We start from the raw sequence: 15,531 nt of genomic DNA, 5'->3' as shown, positions 1-15,531 counted from the left end.
GGACCACTTTCAGAAATATATAAATGTATGAATGATCCAAATATATGTTGTAGCTAAAGGGCAGTGGCGGCCACCAGATCATGTAATGGCATGTTTACATGTAACACATAAAAATTTAAGATGTTCAATCCCAATTCAGTAATTGTTGTATGTGCAGCACAACAGTGCAATTAATTTTAGAAAAAATTGGGGCTACTTGATGGATTACGCAGGGAGTGCAACAATTCCCTGTAACCAAAAGTATGAAGTGGACACAGTACAGTTCAAGAACAGGTTCTTCTCCACGAAAAAAATTTGGCAAGGTAAGGATACATAGGATGCAACAGCAAAGTTTGTTGTAGTCAATTTGTAAGGTTGTGGGTTGTAAGCTTGTTGTAGCACCACAAATGATATTTTAGTTGTTTAGAGATTAATTGCAATCCTTTTTATGTTTAGGCTTATCACCTAGAGTTGAAAAATCTGGGATTGCGAGAGGCATTGCAAGGGAGAACTTTTGAAAAGGAATTGTGAGTATAAAGAAGAGCTCACAACAGGTACAGAGTTCTTCCGTTGCATTAACATATGATTTTTTTTAAAAAAAATCATGCAAAAGGCTCCGGTTTTTGTTATATTTGTTCTATTCTATAGTTCAGACTATTTTGCGTCCACGTTTTAAGGATGGATTAATTTCCCAAGCACCTCAATCTGGCGTTGTACAACCCTTGACACAACATAAGCACCAGCTGTCTATTTTTTTTACAACACTGTATCAAGCGAACGAAGATCTGGTAATTGATCACGGTGTCAGTGTGTGCATGAATGCCCCTGTAGGTGAATTCTCTCAATATTATCAAGGCTGCACTATTTTTTTTATTTTTCAGAGTTGTTTCTCAGCTACTATACCGATTGATTGGAATATTTAGTATGCGCAGGTAGGTTATTGATATCTTTAGTGCCTATATTCTTTGGCTTCGGCAACTATAAGAAACTAATCAGGAAGGACAAGCAGCATATTCTGCATAGTCTTAACGAGATTATCCCGAGGTGGGCTTGCAACAGGATAGATGGGGCTGGTGCTATTTCTTCCCACTCACAGGATGTGTCTGTCCGTATGTCTAGCGGAGTCTTTTTGTTTATCTGCAGAAACTACGAAACAACCATTTTTGTTGGTCCTTACTTTGTTTCATCTGTATGAAATTTGACTTATGAAGCATAGCATATTGTGATATTGCCTGTGAATAAAATGTGCCCCGATAATAGTGTGTTTGAAAAAAAATCATAACTATAATATAATGTCATTAACCAAAGTCTGATTCAGAGAACAATACTACTATACATACTGCTGTCATCTTTTGGTTGAAGGATGAATTGTATCAAATATTATCGTAGCGTTAGCATTAATGGCTACTTACAAGAGCGGTGTGTTCCCCTCGTCATACGAGATTTTATTTCCTGAACAACAAGAGGAGGCATGCAAGATGGTGGAAATAGCACTGCACGCATATGCCAAGCAAAAAGATATGCCGGTATGGATCCACGAAAATAACATTGATGATACATTTTGGCTAGACATCCTCGAATTTCTGAATTTGTACTTTTATATCTGTATAAGTTTTAGTTTTGCCTAGGCTGGGTAGAGTTGGAATATTTGTTTGTGGATTGGAAGTTGGAAATGAATTTACCTATCTGGACTAATATCATTATGTTTCAGCCTGCCAAGTTAGAAATTATGAAAGTGAAAGAAAGGAGTCTTTTTGAAGAATGTGGGAAAGTATATGCACGCTTCAACTTTCTGGTGATCAATGATTCAGATGGCACTCGTACTTTGTTCTTTGCTGAGGTGGATTTTCTCAACTGCAAAGAGGAGAAGGACGTCTACCTGTGCTGTCCTTTGGAAGAGAATGACAATGGTAAATAAGATTTCTCTTTTTGTGAAAAATTGTAGTTTTCATTCATCTTGTTTAATTAAATATGTACTAATATTAACTTATTTTCTTTTTCTTTTTATATAAGGTTATTGTTTTGGGTGCCGAGTGCAGCATATAAAACTTAGGCATCCTACTTCTGCTGACTATTTGGGTGGCCACAAGGATATCTGTTCTGAATATATAGATGTAGAATATTGTTTTGATGACTATTGACTAATATTAATGTACCTACTTATAACAGATTAGTTTCAGAATCACCCGCAAGTAGAAAGGTTGTGTTGCTGAACGTTTTCTCGGATGGGCTTCAGCAAAGCGGCATGTAATTTATGTTTTGTGTAGGTTCTACTCTGGAGCGGTGCTACAATATTGTGATGTACACTGTATGCTTTTGTATAACAATTAATAACTCATTAATTAACTTATAGTACTATAAATCATAGGTCGATTTCTAATAGTTGCCGCGAGTACCAGAGCGTCCAGGTGTGGACGCCGAATGTCCAGACCTGGACGTTATATTCAACGATGTACAATATAGCATCTGGTTCCATACGAAGAAAAGCAAACAGCGTAGTTAAAAAAAAAAGCTATTGCGGTAAATTATGTTGGTTGTTAATAAGTTTTTAATTTTTTAGAAATAAAATTATTATGGGACGGAAGTAGTATAGAACGTTCCCACGAGACGCATTCTCTACGTCACGTCTGACTATAAATCCTGGTTTATACTAAGACCATATTTATTTCAGCTTAGAATTATTATAATTGAAACAAACAAATAGATTATAATTATAATCTATAAGTCATATTACTATAATCTGGTAATATCCTCTAACGTGTTTTTTTTTATATTATTAGATAGCTAAAGCCCCACTACCCTTAAAAGTTTTATGCAAATTACCCAACATTGTCATCTAACCCAACAGATCGGCCACAACGCATTTGCTTTCTCTCTTCCTAGTCGTGCACGAATTCAGCGTCTCCCCCGGCCGCGCGTGCATCCGCTTCCTACAATTTCTTAGTTTAATATGAAAAATAGGGCATAGGAACATCTGACTCTGTGGGAGCCCAAAAAAAGCAGTTAATTTAGATTATCTAGGATATATATTGTAATCAACATAGCAAAATAGTTTTATAATTGTCGATATTTCAGTCAGGAAAGCCTTCCACGTTTGATTTCTCATGCAAAAGGCATAAAAGCTGGATGCATGGTGTCGTTCCTTAGCAAAACTGCTTCGCGCTAATGCACTGCCGTCTATACATATACAGCAGGATGTCACACCAACAAAACTACAAAACTGAAGGATACACATGATCATAATCATGTCCATCTTTTGATGTTGATGAACATTTTATTACTTCCTAACTCAGTTGCACAGTCCAGCCTAGCCAATCTTCTGCCTGGCCCATCTGCAGGCTTGTTAATGAAGTATATAGCTGCTGAGACACGACACCAACTCCTTTGTTGCCAGCATATTCGACCCTGCAATGAAAAATCCATTGGACAGTATGATGGAACTTGGAAGAACAAGCTCTCTCTGACTTTGGAAATTTTACCAAGACAAGTCCATCTTAGTAGGCGATCCAACAAAAGAGGTTAGCCACGACTTACTAGCCACTAGTGAATAATATACACCTTTCAATTGTTTTTATATGGCTTTGATGGTTCCCTTATTCAAGGAACATGGAGTGAAGTATTGGCTAGGTTTCGGCCCATTAGATAGTTCTTAATTGGTGATATATTTGAGGAACAATACATAATATGGGTGTTAAGAAAGAAAACAATTTTGACTTTTGACTACACATACAGCAAACAGCTGAAATTTCAAGGAAAGCAATGTTCTAAAAGTCGGCACTGGGTGCCGCCTAGGAGCCTGGTAGCCACCACGATTAGGAATTAGATGGTGCATTAGGCTGTTGAACTTGCTTGGGTGGTGTTTTGTTGCTATTTTAGTGTTATATAATCTAATTTTCATGTAATATGCTTGCTAATTTCTTGGAACCATGCAAGGAAGGATAAGAGTATCACCTTTTCCCTTGATAGGTAATACTACCCACAGGAGACACTACGACAGCAGTTCCTGTGCAGAAAACCTCATCAGCTTCAAGCAGCTCATCTACTGACACAAGTCGCTCCTCGACCTTCAAGAAACCAAATACATTAATAGAAGATTTCCCAAAAAACTGAGAATAGATGTAACAATTTTCAGTAACAGATTGAGAACAGTGTTTTGCTGCTTCTAATTGGATCAACATCGCTAGGAAAAATAGGTTCCATCTTCTTCTATGTAGCCGTAGCTCATAAGAACCTAATCATGAATCTTGGTAGATTGAAAGATAGATAACCCTCACAACGAACATGAAGGATGATATGGACAAATAGAAACATGGACTTGGATACCAAGCAAATACGAAAGGATCAATGTTGAATACCTAATGCTGTTGTCAAAGCTATCAAATCACAGGCTACTAATTTGAGCTACACTGATAGTAAAACATCTTGCTTGTTAGTTCATGGGATTGATGATTAATTTACCTGGAAACCCTTGCTCAGAGCAACATCAATGATACTTTTCCTTGTGATGCCTGGCAATATTGTTCCTTTTACTGCTGGAGTTGAAATGACATTGCCCTGGTGCAAAAGCCAAGAAAAATAATAAAGAGATCTCAGTTAAAGGCAGCATGTATAAGATATTCCTTCAATTTGCTGACTATCCTTACGCAAAAATAAGAAATAAATGTTTTGTCTGCAATGGAAATACAAAGTCCACTGTGAACTAAAACAAATACAACAATAGTTTGTCATTCAGGATATGACACAGACAACCTGGCTGAACCTAGTAGGTATAGAACAACCAATTGTTAGTACGGTATTATCCTATTCCTATAGAATAGTCATGGCACCGTATTGCTAGCGAACCAATATCTATGACCATGTGTTGTGGATATGCCTGTTGTTTTCATTTAGGTAACAATTCACAGAGGCTTATGCATGGTAGAGGGTAACAGTTTTGAGTTTGAATGTTATGAAATTAGATCCCTTGACACATTATCTCCATCATTTATAGGAATATACTAACCCACAGGGTATGCATTTACTAATGGATGTTGCTAGCAACTAACACATAAAACACATCTATATTTTTTGGATACTATCATGCTATCTGTTACAGATTTTCAAAAGTTTTGAGCCAGAAGCCTGTTCAATCCAAGAGTATCAAATATCTACTTCAAAGAGCGTATGACTCATTTCATTTATTTGAAACTTCTTTAATCTATACAGATATAAAAAGGACATCATCTGTCAGTAAAGAAAACAAAGCTGATCGTTAATATAGTAGGTTACAAATCTTAGCATTGGTTAATTTACTGTGGTAGCTTTCAGAACTAAAAAGGCATTAGCTGGACCTACAGGAGAAAGTGCTCAAATCAAACTAACAAGTATTATTGACAGCATAAACACACCTTGACAACAAAAATATTACATGAAGAAACTTCTTCAAGATACTTTTTGTGAACAGCATCCAAGTAGAGAACATCAGAATAGCCCTTTTCTTTTGCAATCTTCTGTGCCATCAAGACCTATGCAAAGACAGTATATGAATTAAAGCCAGTGAAAATAATAACAGAATTCGACATACAAGATAGCAGAAAATAATAATGATAAGATAGCAAGGAGATATAAGTCGTCATATAAAATAGCATTCCATTTGAAATATATCTGATGGTTCAATTATTTTTCATTTCACAGCTTCATTCATAATGGCTGTATGTTCTTAAGATAATTGCACTGACAAAGTACTCCTTTCAATCACATGTTCACATTAATAGAATGACTGTTCTGTAGTTTAAGATTTGCAGATTTGAACTAAAAATATTACATCAAAAACATCAGAAATAGAAATATCAGGTAGCGAAGTTGCAGAAATAGCCATGACAATAACTTCCGCATCAAAGCTGTAAGTAATGGGTTTCAAACTTGACTGTAGAATTACCGAGGCATAATTTCCTATGGTCTTCACACTTCCAGTTCCACCAGGGGTTGCACGATGAAACTTATCTTCAACTATCAAATTTATTGGAGCTAAACCTTCCTGAAGATATGAGTGAACAAATTAAATTAAAAAAAAAAATCAATGATACACGAGCTGTTTAGAAATTCTACATTCAACCATCAGTTATCTCAACCAACAAAAGTGGAAAAAAAATCATAAATTCATAGGTCAAGTTGCTGCAAGATATATATTCAGAAACACAGTGTCAAGTAGAATGCAGATTATAACAGTATCTACCATAGCTTTTCTTTATTTATGGCAACAACGCTGCGGCTAATAGAGGGAGCAGAATTAAAGAAAAAACACAAACCTTAAAGTAGTTCCCCACAGGCGAGACAAATATAATGAACGTATACTCAGGAGCAGGTGCAAGACCAAGAACAGCACCACTACCCATGAGTAGCGGTCTAATATACAAAGAACCTTTACCGGTAGGAGGCACCTGGAATTAAAAATTATTTAACAAATGATTAAATGAAGAGTATGAACAGCGGCCTAGCCCACTATGAAATGATTTATTTTTTACAGTAAACCCACCCATCTCTTGTTTGCTAAAACAGTTTGCTTTACTGCATCCACAAACTGCTCAACACTAGGCGCAGGCATGCACATTCTTTCTGCACCTGTTCTCATTCTCAGTGCATTTTCCTCCGGGCGAAATAATAAGATAGAGTCATCTGTTGTTCTATATGCTTTTAGACCTTCAAATAATCCCTACAAATAATCATAATCTTTTAGGACAAAAAGTATTTAAAAATGCTCAATTTTCCTTATCTTCAGTTACCACAATGTACTCAGGATATATGAAGCAAGGAGATCTACCTCCAATACAAACCTGTCCGTAATTAAGGACTCCAGAAGATGGGTTCAGCGCTATAGGTCCAAATGGAATCATTTCACCCTCAGAAAAATTCCCGTCCTGTCCGCATTTTGTGATATACATGTAGTCGGTCTGCACGATTCCAAAACCAAGGTTCTCCCAATCTAAATCAGCTACCTCAGATGCCTTCCTGAAAATATGCAAGAGTTGCCATCAGAATTATTCCTGAAAGAAATGACCAACACATCGTCGAATTTGAAAAGCAGGTCCCCCTGCCTGGAGGGGGAGGGTTCAACGAATCATGCAGTTTATGGTAAGAATCACACACGTGTAGTCACTTGCTAGAGAAGCCTCGCATCTTCTCACGCCTCGAGCCTTTAGTGGAAGCGACGATATCGAATAAAGTCGATTCTGAATCTGCACCAGCGAGAAAACACCAGTATCAAATATAGTATTTTAATACCAAACGAACATAAAAAAAACAGCATGGACTTCATCAATTTAATCTCCACAAATACTTCTCAAACCCCACCTACAACAACATAATCCAAATCCTAAATCTCCAGTTCGACCGTACATGCCAATCTAGCCACCATGATCCACGAAATCTACAGCACAAACGCATCCAGGAGACCGTGCAAACCAAAATACCGGCCTAGTCACGCGCGTACCTGAATAGAGGGCGGCGACGGCGGCGATGAGAGGGGCAACCAGCTACGCCGGGCGCCGGAGAGCGGGGCGGCCGCGAGGAGCGCGCCACGCGTTGCTGCACCGTACTCCATTTGCTGCTCTCCCGTGAGCTCCCCCGCTCTCTCGCCGGGGTCTAGGGTTTCTGCGGCTACTGCGACGGCGGCGGCGCGGGAGAGGCAGCGGAGACGCAGCGGAGACGGAGACGACGATGGCCAAATCGGACGGGAATGGCACGGGGGCCAAATGGGGAAGCGGCTTTACTCACAGAACCTTCTAGCCATTGTAGCCGATGTGAGACCGACTGGTGGGGCCAACGCTGTGTGGGCCTCAAATGGCAGTGGCTGGGGTAAATCATCCATTTCAATCATTGACACTTAATAAATAATACGTGAAAATATTTAGAAATACATCAACATCATTGTTTATTAATAATATTTTTCCTTTAATAATTTTACCTTACATTTTATTATGTTCTCACTTATATATAAATCTATATTTTTCTTTAGTTTTATATATGAATCGTACTTAAAATTTATAAAAATATTGAATTCATATTGTTTCTAACATTCTATTGTTATTAGATTGTACTTGGCATATATCATTTTATTTTTTATTCTAAACTATAGTTGATTTGAATTTATTAATTACCTAATTTAAATATCTATATTATTAGTTTAAATTATTTTTAAAATTAAAAATATTAAAATATTATAGATATATCACAATGTTTTAGGGACGGGAAGACAAAGTACGTTCAATGGTTTCAATTTATAACCTGATAAAGAAAGAATGTTAAATTAGATTCATGCCAAGTGGCACAAATGTCTTAGAAAATTTATAACCTGACAAAGAAAAAAAAGTTAAATTAGATTAATGCCAAGTGTCACAGTATGTCCTTTAGAAATTTTGTGGAATAAAAATTACTTATAAGAATATAAGTTGATAAAAAGATATTTTGTGTGACTATGGGTAGTTTGTGGTCTAGATTCTTCTTAAAGAAATTTACGTGAGTTTGGATGAGTACAAATTATGTGAGCTTACATTTTTCGTTCTATAAGGGTGTTTGGATGAGATTCAGTAACCAAATTACATATGCTAAAAACGGAAATCAAAATTAACAACTTGAAAGTAGGTGGAGCTGGGCAGAGGCAGATCTAACCCTGTTTCGGTTGAACCCCCAAACTTTTTGAGGGATAAAGCAGAATACCTGATGAGGTGTGGGTAGGGAGGGATGCTCACCGGCGAGCGACGATGCGGTGGAAGCTAGAAGGAGGACGCCGGGCGCCACCTCTGCTCGCAGGATGGGGATCGGCGCAAGCGGCGGGTGAGGAGACGAAATTCGAGGCCGAGGCCGAGGCCGGATGGGATGGATTAGGATGCTCACCGGTGAGCGAATGCGGCGGGAGCAGGAGGAGGACGCCGGCGCCACCTCTGCTAGCAGGATGGAGATCGGCGCCAGCGGCAGGCGAGGAGACGGGAGTCGAGGGCGGCGGGCGAGGAGACGGGACGGATTGGGGAGGCGGAGGGCGTGCACGCGGTGTCGCCTGCCTATGTATGGGTCATATGCACAGGCCCATGAGGCTGGAGTTTTTTCATCTCCCAAAAAAGTTCATCTAAGGTCCCTTATCTTGTCGTTGAGTTCTAAACGACCCTGAACCCCTAATCTTGCAAAACGGATCACTTTTAATCCCAACAAGCTAGTATTGCTCTTCAGTTTTGTTGACGTGGTGGCTGAGTCAGTGTAGGGCCCACGTGGACCCCACAAGCCAACCAGCAATCTTCTTCCACCTCACTCCCCTCTACTCCCATCTCAACCCAAACCTCCAGGGCATTCGCCAATGGGTGGGGAGAAGGGTGTCGGTCGGTGGGGAAAAGCTCGACGGCGGAGGCCGCCAGCTGACATGGTTCCCAATGACCGGGAGCGCTCACGTCATGGACTTGCGCACGTGCGGGGTGTGGCGCGGGTCCCAACTACAACTGCAATGTCGTCTTCATCGGCACGCGTGAGGGCTGGGGCTTCCGCCTCATCACGCTGGCCAAGCTCCTATCCCGGGCTTCCACCTCGTCACGATGGCCAAGCTCCTATCCCCCAAGCTCATACTCGCCCCCATCGAGCGGCTCAAAAGCCGATGTGTTCAGGTGTCCCCGAGCTTCGCCTCTCCTCCGCAGAGGCGAACACGCGGCTCCGCCGCATCGTCTTCGAGGTCAACTCCATCTACTCCACGTTGCGGTCGCAACGTCCTCGATGCATGCGCCCTTTTCCCCAACGCTTGCCACCGCCAAGCTTCTTGTTCGCTGCCAGCCTTCTCCCCACCTATCGCCGGGTGTCGTCGTCGGGCTTCTACCTACCACCGCCACCCAACAACCACCACCCTTCTCCCTGCTGGTCACCGGCCACCACACACCTCTCCCGCGATTCAGCGTCTGGCGTCCTCTTCGCTTGCATGCACGGGCACTCATGCAGTCAGTGGTGCTCGCGAGTATGCTCAGGCATCGCAACGTACTCCATCTCCCAACTCTTGGAGATCCTCTTGCCAATCCCGACGGTGTGGCTGACGTGCGATCATGATGCGGACGTGGCGCAGATGCGCGGCGAGCTGACATGCAACGATGTAGTGGTGTAACCCGAGGGGACGACGTGTCGGGAGCCCTTCCTACTTCGCTTCTTCGCGCTCTTCGCCGTGTAGGTCCATGACACAGCCGTCAGTCGCCACTCTTCTCCCCACCTGTTGTTGGCTGCCCTGGAGGTTTGGGTTGAGACGGGAAGAAAAGGGAGATAGGTGGGAGAAGATTATCGGCTGGCATGTAGGACCCACATGGGTCCCACGCTGACTCAGCCACCAAGTCACCAAAACCGGGGAGCAATACTGCCTTGGGACCTAATGTGACCCGGTTTTGCAAGATTATGGATATGTTATATCTGGTATTTTAGTTCAGGGACAATTTCGAAACTCGAGGACAAGATAAGGGACCTCAAGTGAACCTTTTCCTTTCATCTTTCTCATTTCTCTTTTTTTTTAAAAAAAAAGCAAAGATGCTCGTGCGTTGCGATAGGAAATCCAAATTACATATGTTATTTTTTTTCGTGTACGGTGGCAGAGAGTTAGATGATGGATATTTGGGGGCCTTTTTTCATGAACCTCGGTGGGTCTCAGGCACGTCGTGGATGGAACATATGATAGAGATGTGGGTTTCACGTAGAGATAATCAATAGTTGAATGTGTCATTACTTATTAGTGTGGTATAAAGATTTTATTTTTTGCTGCAAGGGGACTTATCACTATGAAAAATGATTTTCGCCTTTGGCTAAAACCTGTTGTTGTAGGCTGCTAGGTCTAAATAAATTTTTTTGCTATAACGGCACTTATCACTATAAAAAATAATTTTTAGTATCTTTCCATATGGGCAACACAAACCACATGCGAAAATAGGGTTTTCGCGCATGGGCACATATGGTAGCTATTTTTTAAGAAAATGAACTATTATATATGCAACTGGTGAATTCGTGAAACAAAAATAATAAGGCAAAATTTGCCACAGGACACGCAAAAAACATGTAATTGGTTAAGAGACACCGTTAAAACGTGACACGGGTGATAGACACTAAAAAAACGTGTAATTGGCTATAGGACACCGGTCACATTATTTTATTATTTCTGGCTCAAAAGAGGTGAGAAATTTTTCTAAATGCCCAGATTGCCCCTTCTCTTTCCTTCTTTAAACACCAGTGGGTCCCACATGTCATAGACAGTGTATGTTTAATCTAATTTTTAATAGGTTTTTAACCACCTGGCCTCACGCGTCATGGACTAATTTGTACCTAATTAGTAGGGTGATTACTATTTGCTAATCATAAGTGGGGGCCCACATTGCTCTCCTATCCTTCTTCTTCCTCACACACGCGGCGGAGCGGAGGAATGGCGCGCGGGCAGCGCGACGCCCCGAGTGGGACGGTCGGTGTCGACGGGTTCCTCAGCGGCAGCGGCTTCGGCCTGATGCTGCGGATGCACGGCCTCGCCTCCGACCTCGTCGTCGATGCCACCATGGTGAACGCCGAGGGGGAGGCTCCTCGACAGGGCCGCCATGGGGGAGGACCTCTTCTGGGCCATCCGAGGTGGCAGCGGCGGGAACTTCTCCGCGTCGTAGTGCAGAACCAGAACGCGCAGTTCGAGTCCCTGTACCTCGGTAGTCGGTACACGCCTTGGCCTCGTCGCCGCCATGGCCGACACCTTCCCGAGCTCGGCGTGACGGCGAGCGACTGCATCGAGATGATGTGGATCCAGTCCATGCTCTACTTCGCGTTCTACGGCACGGGGAAGCCATTGGAGATGCTCCTGGACAGGGGCACCAGCAAGCAGGGCAAGTACTTGAAGGCCAAGTCCGACTCCGTACGTCCAAGAACATGCCCAGCCAAGTCTGGGAGACCACCTGGAGCTGGCTCCTCAAGGACGGTGCCGGGCTGCTCATCCTCGACCCCTACGGCGGCGAGATGGTCCGCGTCGCGCCAGCGGTGACACCGTTCCCGCACCGGCAGGCGCTCTACAACATCCAGTACTATGGGTTCTGGTCGAATAGCGGGGCGGCGGCGGCGGAGAAGCACATGGGCTGGATGAGAGGGCTCTACGGTGAGATGGAGCCGTACGTGTCCAAGAACCCCAGGGGCGGCGCAGCAGCCATAGCTGCCGTCACAGGATCTCTCGCCGTCTGCCGCTCCTGGCGCGGGGGAATATGGCTCCAGGGGCAATCTTGTCATTTTGAAATCACCTCTTTTGACCCGGAAATAATAAAATAATGCGACCGGTGTCCTACGGCCAATTACACGTTTTTTTGTAGTGTCCATCAGCCGTGTCATGTTTTCACGGTGTCTCTCAGCCAATTACACGTTTTTTGCGTGTCCTGTAGCAAATTTTGCCAAATAATTAATAGCTAAAACTGGTTGAGTGAAAAAAATAATATGAAACGAAGGGAGTAAAGTATATTCTATGAACTGTTGGCGGTCACAAGATTTATATACACTTGAAGACAGATTCGTGAGACCCACCAGCAAAAAATCTCTATCAGCTCAAAAGACAACTGACCGCCATGAGTCTCGTTTTTGTGATAGGAGAGGCACATGCCACTGCTTGAGGCTACAGGCAGTGGGTGCGTGATGTTGTCGTGCTCGGATTGGAAACTGAATTTTTATATGTGATTGTTTCCGTTTCATGTGGGCGGAAGAGTTTGACGCTTGCTGGGGACATGGAAAGGGACCAACAATTCACATGTCGGATGAAAAATTGTGTGAGACACACTTTTCTACGATGCACAGTAAAAACACTATGAATGTTTTAAGTAGATAAAGATATACAACCATATACGTCGTATTTTGCAAGCAAATTTGGTAGGATTGATATATAGATACATCATAACCTACCTCTCAGTATTTTTCATATTTTTTTACCACCGTATACATATATTTCAAAGTAGTAAGCATGATTTAAACATCGTGGTTTTAAATTTCAAACAATAGTCATGAAAATTTTTAAAAATATTTTAGAGCTTTGATAATGGTGTTATGTCTGGCCCTGCAAAATATCAGCTTTAGAATATGACTCCTATAAAAAGAGACGAAGAAGATAAATGCTCGAGCAAACCAATTTTAGTAGTTCAAGGGGTACAATGAGGCAAAACATAGGTTAGTGGGTTAAGGGTGTGCTTTTTACTCCATCTTCCTAACTTATACTCACTTCTTTTTATACGCACGCTTTTCCGATCTGTGTATTTTATGTAAAAAAATATAAAGAAATTTTGCTTTAAAAAATCATATTAATTTGTTTTATGACCTAGTCTCAACGATTTATTATGGCGTGCCCCCACCTAAATCTCTGAACAAATCAATTTGCTGCTAGGAAACTCAGACCGTTTATTTGTTCAGAGGTCATAGTAGCACCTTGCAAGTTTCAGACATTAAACACATTTTTTTGTTTCAGTTTTGAGTTTAGATAAATATCTGTTAAACTTATATAGGTGGTGTTTAGCTGAAATCATTTGTGATCCAAGGTGAGAGTTATATTTGCCAGCAATACCAAAATATACATGATCCTAACTAATATATATGTACTGCATATACAAAATTAGGTGCAATAGATGCTACTTACAAATAAGGATCTTGTATTGATCATTTCAACGATCAAACTTCTATTTATCATCACTAATCAAAAGTAGGATTGTACTGCACTGATCTGAAAAAATATCCGTCGCATGAACATAAGGAGGTCAATAGTGCAGATGATGCGTCAATAGTGTAGATGATGCCATCTAAGATTAGTGAGTCCTTTTTGTTCAGAAATGAGGAAGGAATCAATAAGGGAGTACTGCACTGAACAGAAACAGAAACAAGATGAATTTCATGAACATAAACGGGAATATAATATTGACCAAATGTAAACCTCACTCTAATAACACAAACGGTTCCATTCATACAAAAGTTTTTATACTCACTGTTTGTATTCGAATTTAATATTGCAAGTTATCATTATGTCAGTCAATAACAAACATCCAAACTCATGTGCTAGATGGCTGGCAATACATAAGCATTTTTCTGGAAAATCTGAGTATATAATAAGCAATGTCAGAATTTTTCCCAGACTGTAAATTTCAGAAACATGCCCCCTAAGGCCCTAAAAAAAACCAGAAACACGGTTATCCAAGTATATGAAATTCATATACAATATATGCCAAAATCAGAAAAACATAATCCAATTGTAGAAGTTATATCATGCAGATAGTGCAATTCAGTTTATATTTCATTTATAATGGCTATGATCAAAGGATAATTCATCAGCTGAATGAAATACATAACTGAATAAAATTGTCACAAGAGAAAGGTTTTCAATACTCATCTAAATGAAATGAAACCAAATCAGCGAGAGAGATTAAAAAAGAAAATACCTATGACATCCTAAATGCAGCAACCAAATTCAGTTTGAATGTTTTCATCAGTAACTTCACAACTCGAGTACTACCATAATGAGATGGTTTTAGTTTTTCACAAAAAAAGGATTCCGAAAAAAAAGGGCGGGTAGATCATGAGATATTTGACCATATTTATTCAATAGTTGCCGTCAATTCACATATATACAGTCTAAATCTATGATCTTAAGAAAATAATATTGGTTTTGAATTAGTCCGTGAATTAGTTTCGATATCTTTAGACAACCTTGATGACGTGGACCACTTTCAGAAATATATAAATGTATGAATGATCCAAATATATGTTGTAGCTAAAGGGCAGTGGCGGCCACCAGATCATGTAATGGCATGTTTACATGTAACACATAAAAATTTAAGATGTTCAATCCCAATTCAGTAATTGTTGTATGTGCAGCACAACAGTGCAATTAATTTTAGAAAAAATTGGGGCTACTTGATGGATTACGCAGGGAGTGCAACAATTCCCTGTAACCAAAAGTATGAAGTGGACACAGTACAGTTCAAGAACAGGTTCTTCTCCACGAAAAAAATTTGGCAAGGTAAGGATACATAGGATGCAACAGCAAAGTTTGTTGTAGTCAATTTGTAAGGTTGTGGGTTGTAAGCTTGTTGTAGCACCACAAATGATATTTTAGTTGTTTAGAGATTAATTGCAATCCTTTTTATGTTTAGGCTTATCACCTAGAGTTGAAAAATCTGGGATTGCGAGAGGCATTGCAAGGGAGAACTTTTGAAAAGGAATTGTGAGTATAAAGAAGAGCTCACAACAGGTACAGAGTTCTTCCGTTGCATTAACATATGATTTTTTTTAAAAAAAATCATGCAAAAGGCTCCGGTTTTTGTTATATTTGTTCTATTCTATAGTTCAGACTATTTTGCGTCCACGTTTTAAGGATGGATTAATTTCCCAAGCACCTCAATCTGGCGTTGTACAACCCTTGACACAACATAAGCACCAGCTGTCTATTTTTTTTACAACACTGTATCAAGCGAACGAAGATCTGGTAATTGATCACGGTGTCAGTGTGTGCATGAATGCCCCTGTAGGTGAATTCTCTCAATATTATCAAGGCTGCACTATTTTTTTTATTTT

The 15,531-nt window shown here is 40.7% G+C and overlaps 2 protein-coding genes and 1 long non-coding RNA gene across 9 annotated transcripts; 2 read left to right on the top strand and 1 right to left on the bottom strand.

The window, feature by feature from the left end:
* Positions 1–1,381: 1,381 nt before the first annotated feature.
* On the top strand, positions 1,382–2,072 carry LOC136356560 (uncharacterized). Its single transcript, XR_010741465.1, has 3 exons — positions 1,382–1,505; positions 1,791–1,889; positions 1,993–2,072. It is a non-coding gene; the product is annotated as an uncharacterized lncRNA (long non-coding RNA).
* Positions 2,073–3,006: 934 nt separating this feature from the next.
* LOC4339583 (branched-chain-amino-acid aminotransferase 5, chloroplastic) lies at positions 3,007–8,987 on the bottom strand. 7 transcript variants are annotated; one of them, XM_015783760.3, is made up of 12 exons: positions 8,851–8,987; positions 8,674–8,756; positions 7,448–7,807; positions 7,105–7,193; positions 6,792–6,966; positions 6,494–6,670; positions 6,267–6,398; positions 5,897–5,995; positions 5,367–5,483; positions 4,438–4,533; positions 3,931–4,043; positions 3,007–3,384 (listed from the first exon to the last, which is right to left on the bottom strand). In XM_015783760.3, exons 3-12 carry the CDS (start codon positions 7,556–7,558, stop codon positions 3,264–3,266), a joined length of 1,230 nt encoding a protein of 409 aa, XP_015639246.2. In that variant the 5' UTR covers positions 7,559–7,807; positions 8,674–8,756; positions 8,851–8,987; the 3' UTR covers positions 3,007–3,263. The 7 variants fall into 7 exon arrangements, with proteins under 7 accessions (XP_015639246.2, XP_015639245.2, XP_015639244.2 ...); XM_015783759.3 differs by having other exon boundaries at positions 8,706–8,756; XM_015783758.3 differs by having other exon boundaries at positions 8,674–8,987.
* Positions 8,988–11,383: 2,396 nt separating this feature from the next.
* On the top strand, positions 11,384–12,258 carry LOC107277083 (berberine bridge enzyme-like 23). The gene is made up of 2 exons (XM_015783202.2): positions 11,384–11,854; positions 11,914–12,258. Exons 1-2 carry the CDS (start codon positions 11,384–11,386, stop codon positions 12,256–12,258), a joined length of 816 nt encoding a protein of 271 aa, XP_015638688.1.
* Positions 12,259–15,531: the final 3,273 nt, after the last annotated feature.

The sequence above is a fragment of the Oryza sativa genome, chromosome 5 (assembly GCF_034140825.1).
Source record: "Oryza sativa Japonica Group chromosome 5, ASM3414082v1".
Taxonomy (NCBI): domain Eukaryota; kingdom Viridiplantae; phylum Streptophyta; class Magnoliopsida; order Poales; family Poaceae; genus Oryza; species Oryza sativa.
The sequence above is the reverse complement of the archived record's forward strand: the minus strand, read 5'-3'. Positions and strand labels throughout refer to the sequence as shown.